At 47.3% G+C, this 5,153-nt stretch overlaps 1 protein-coding gene across 1 annotated transcript; it reads right to left on the reverse strand.

Annotated features, from left to right (window-relative positions):
• Positions 1-625: 625 nt before the first annotated feature.
• On the reverse strand, positions 626-5,153 carry UA08_00264 (hypothetical protein; the record flags this gene model as incomplete). Its single annotated transcript, XM_020260051.1, has 7 exons — positions 626-1,562; positions 1,625-1,918; positions 1,967-2,013; positions 2,068-2,608; positions 2,675-2,858; positions 3,155-5,038; positions 5,102-5,153. 7 exons carry the CDS (start codon positions 5,151-5,153, stop codon positions 626-628), a joined length of 3,939 nt encoding a protein of 1,312 aa, XP_020123759.1.

Here is a 5,153-nt window from a genome sequence, read left to right on the forward strand (position 1 = left end):
TGCAAGCTAGTTACGAGCACGACATCTCATCCTAGGTTCTTGTCATGTAGGCTTTGGTTGTCTTCTGGTAAAAGTATCTAAGATGGCCATCGAGGAGAGTAGATAGGATTTGATAACTTTGTCATTATTGAAGGATCTGCACCAGCATCTGAATAATGTATGAAGGCCACACATATGACTCGGCTATCTAAATCGAGACTCTTTTCAACCTTCCCTGCACGACTAAGAACCACTTTGACAGCATAACATGACCGATTTAGTAGGAAATCGCTAAAACTACGTAGTACATGTCAATTTACCTCCGTAGAAGTAGACGAGCTAGGAAGAAACATGCTTTGCAACGTAAAAATCCTTCAAGCAGCATTTCATAGTCAACCCAAGCAAATGCACAATATCCAGAGTTGGTAATTATTGACTATTGTTTGTTGGCATTACAATGCAAATTATATTATCAATATCATTATTGGGTGTTAATAATACATCATAAAAATCAAAAGGAAAGATGATGAATCGCATCAGCTACTTAGGTAGCACGAGTAATTGGTAAATCGCAGGAGATGCCGTGTAATTTCACAAATTTGCCATTTTACATCCATTAGAGATCAGACTCAAGGTCCGAGTACCTCTACCTTTCTCGATATAAGACTCGCTGTTTCTTGCCAGTAATCTTGTTCTCAATTTCTTCGTAGACTTCTCCTTCTTCTTGTGGTTGGGAGACCGTCTCGTCTAAAGGTCTTTTTATCCCCACCACAGGATTCGAGATCAATAACGTTATGTCTGTAGGGATGTTACCGTCGCCATTTACATTCTTTGAAGTAGATAACCACGGTCTTTGGGCTTGTTCCCAGGCATTTTCTGGTGGCCATGCGCGAGGTTTTTGGTTCACGTTGAGAATATTAGAGGAAAACAAGTGTTGCCTTTCAGTAAATTGTGTGCTCCATGCTCGTGGACTAAAAGAGCGACGGGTGCTGTGCGATCCTGGGGCATCAATGACTCCAAAGTCCCCCATAACAGCCTGTTCATGACTCAAAATTTTCGCGTCAAAGAACTTGCTATTATCCCTATCCCCAGTATCCTTTTCGCAGGTAGTTTTATACACTCTGCTGCCTGGAAGCTTCAATTTTGACAAAGTTTGCTCAACACCTTTTGTGGAGTCCACCAAACGAGCATCAGCCTGCAGGAAATTCTCATCCTTATGAAGTGGTCTAGTTACCCGTGGGCGCCAGTCACGGACAGCTCTCTCGTAATTCTGTTTCAACTTCGATTTGTATTGTGCGTTCGTGAACCAGGAATGCTGCAGGGCCTCGCGTACGGTCAACCTCTTCCTTTCATCGAGGACTAGCAAAGAGAGAACAAAGCTTTGTGCCCAAGTGCTTGCCTCATCCCACCTAATGTTCATGAATACTTCTTTCAGATCCCCGGGCTCGCCATCATCCGGGGTTCCTGAAGCCGAAAACGGGAAGGGGGGTGTCCCAATCAGCAAAACTACTGTGATGCAGCCGACTGACCAGAGATCGACAGATTTCGTATAACCTCTTAGGTTCATTTCTTTGTATACTTCCCTATCTAATAGTCAATTCAAGTTTTGGGGTAGAGTAGTGATGCCAATCTAAAAGCAACTCACGGAGCAGTGTAGTCCCATGTCCCGACAACTGTGGACATCCGCTCCATCCCAGAAGACATAATTTGTGCACAGCCAAAGTCTGCAAGTACGACTCGACAGTGAACTCCATGAGATGTCATGAGGATATTCTCTGGCTTGAGGTCACGGTGGGCAATGTTTTTGTCATGCAAATAATTCAGGGCAATCAGAATCTGCCGTATAATACAAGCTGCGTCAAAATCCGTTATATTGTCACCCTTGCTCGCGATAAAAGTGAATAGGTCCCCAGCAGTGATAAGCTCTTCGAAAATAAACCTGTTCATGTCAGCAAAATAAACATAACTACGGAAGCAATTGACCAACAGAGAATTTTCCGTTAGGATTACTTTTTCAACGCCAATGATATTGGGCTAATGTAATCAAGTTAGCTATTAGGTTCGTATTTATGAAACGGGTCATCGTACGTGACATAGCTTCTGGAGAATGAACATTTCTCGTTTCTGTAACTCAAACATATTTGTATCTGCGCTTTTCCTAGTCGTCTTAACCGCACGAAGAGTTACAACCTTACAGGCGACCTGACTGGTGCTGTTGAGACTGACGGCCATGTGAACCCGTCCGAAACTACCTTCGCCTAGTATCCGATCCGTAATCAAATACTCGTCAGCAAAATCCTGCCTGTCGTTAGTATAATAAGACAAACATTGCGAGAGTACAACCTTTGCTTCCTCTTTTTGAACAGACGTTAGTGGCTTCTCAGATTGGTATTCGGATCTGAACTCGAGGAAACTGTTGGAGGATAACCGGAGAATATCGCCATCACTGAGAAGAACTGCACCGCCGTTTCTCCGGTCAATCCGCTGCCCATTCCAGAAAGCCCCGTTGGTAGACATATCTTGGGCGTAAACCAAAGGGGCAACCTCCAGGGGATTGTCAAAGTCGTAAACTACGGTATAAATCCGGAGGTGTAGGCTAGACACGCAGGCATCGTCAAGCACATAATGGCTGAGAGCATTGCCAGTCACGTTCCGAGGTTAGCGACATAGACAGAAACAGACAGCAGATTCTCACCATGTCTTCCGATCTCGACCAACGAGAAACGGGCGATAGGCCGAGATAGGCCGGGGTTCTGAGACCTGCTTCGTTATCGGATCCCACCGGCACAGCTTTCCTACACACTGAAGGATATCCATCTCTCCAGAGTGGGAGAGGTTACAGAAGTTGCATACGGAGGAAAAAAGAGGCGATTGCGGAACTTGGCAGAATGTTATATAACATTTTTGGGTTGTCACCGGGGAAGGAGCACAGTGGTAGACGAGGCAGGTGTGGGCTACCCAACGCAGCGATTAACTCGGCAGGCCTACTTGACAATCTACGCCGCAATGTTAACCTCTCTCTCTCTCTCTCTCTCTCTCTCTCTCTCTGTGCCTATTCCTATGCCCAGCTCATGCTCATCTGGCGATCCATGGCACATGCTAATGTCCACCCAGCACTAGACTGCTAGGACCAGAGTCTGCGAAAGGAGCCAGAATAGCTAAAGACATATTCAACCCCTCTGCATCCGACGAATCCTCTCCTCAGCAGCCCGAGCACGGCGCTCCCTTTCTAGTCTCATTCTCATTTCAGGGGTCATTCCACGCATTTCATCTTCTCTCTTTTCTGCGGCCGTCTTGTCCACCGAGGACAGCTTTTTACCGCCGGCATTCTTCCGCTTGTCAAGTGCTGCAGCACTGGCAGTCTCTTCCGCCTTCAATCGTTCTATCTCGGCTTTACGACGACTAGCTTCTTCTTTTGCGGCTTCTTCTTTCTGCTGTTCTTGACGCTGACTAACCTCAGCTCGAGATACAGGCGAGGGCACGTGCGCCGCTTCCCAATCCCAAGCTGATTCACCCATCTCATGCCTAGCAACCCGGAACGCATCGCGAGTAGCACGGTCTCCAGCAAGATCAAACGGTGTTTTCCCTTCGCCGTTCTTTACAGTCGGATCGAATTTAGCTTTTGTCAAAAGAGATGTCACAAGTGCAGGGGAATCTGAATTGGCGGCAAGATGGAGCGGAGTAGGTGCGTGATAGTTCTGAGGTGCGTCTGTGGGAAAGAACTTGAATGACGGAGGGACGGCATTGTTTGAAATATACGATAAGAGAGCTGGAGCCTTGGAGCGGCGAATGAGAGCCTGGATCTGTGAGGTATGCAACATTGCAGCTTCTTCTTCTTCCGACAGTTTTGGTGTCTTTGGCTGCGCACTAGGCTTGGAAGCTTTTGCACTCGCCTCACGTTGCTTATTTTGCGCAGCTGCCAACGCAGCTTCGTCAATCTGACTGACTTTCGCTTTGGTAAGCTCCTTAAAGCACCTCATCAATTCGGCCTGAGTTGCGCGACGAGTGCTGAATGGAAAGTTTCTCAGCCTGATGTCGTTATTTCGGAGTACTTGTCCTTCGTACGAACCAAACAAGGTCCTTCGATTGGTGTTCCCTGTAGCACGAACAAAAATAAGTTGCGCCGTGTCAATCATAGATCTCCATTCCTTTAGGAGAGTGCGAATATCATTTTCCAGTGCAGCTTCATTATATCTTCGCAGACTTGAACCAGCTGAATGCGCAGCACCCTTGGCTGAATCGTTGGCTGACTGCGAGCCACCTTGCTTCCTGCGTGTCGTGTAGCGATGGAATGTCTTGTGTGCGAGGACTCTGGCCTGCCGTTCCTCGATGCCGCCGTGTCGCTTTTGTATCTCAGGAGCGAGTGCAATAACCATTGCGGCGAAGTGGCCGCCACCTATCATACACATGAAAATATGTGGACCGTTATGTGTAGCAGCAACATTTTCTGCATTATTCACTCGCCTGATTGGCTCAAGTTGTTTCCTCCGCAAAGAGTCCACAATATGCTCCGGCTCGTCCTGTTCCTCATTGGAAAAGAGCGCTTTGTATACGCCAACAGCTGTATTGGGAGGAAGATCGGGGCTAGAAAACCATATCATGGGCTGTCTGCTGAAGGCGCTCTTCTCCCGCGGGGCTTCCCTTTCCGCTTCTTGTGAAATTCTTGCCTGCTTTTTTAACAGAGCAACCAAGTTTGAGTCCGATGGATGGGGTTCGAATTCATCTTCATCCGACTCGGAGCTCTCAGAACCCGATATCGACTCATCTATATCTCCAATTGCCTTCGTAAATTCAGATTCGGTCAACACTCGATTGCCGCGCAGTTGTGCCTTGACGTTGTATCGATGATGGTCCGATCGTGCGTGGTCACGACGCTCTTGCACGCTCGGAAAAGATATTTGACAAAGTGTACATGAGTTTGAAGTAGGGATCGTGTTAATGTCCCTTTCAGGAGATTCGGTGGCGATAGGAGTTACTACATCTATGGTTGAAGGGGCGATGACTTGGGCGTAGGATTTGGGCGTTAGATTTGACAGGAGCTTCGATGGAAGGTCATATACTAGCAGTGCCGCCCGGTATTAGTCCAGATCCTCCTAGTAGGGGCTTATTGAGTAGTACTTACTGTATAGAGGTCCTTTCAGAAAGTCCTCGGCTTGCGATCCGTTGCTCGCCAT

The sequence above is a fragment of the Talaromyces atroroseus genome (genome assembly GCF_001907595.1).
Source record: "Talaromyces atroroseus strain IBT 11181 chromosome Unknown scaffold_0, whole genome shotgun sequence".
NCBI lineage: Eukaryota > Fungi > Ascomycota > Eurotiomycetes > Eurotiales > Trichocomaceae > Talaromyces > Talaromyces atroroseus.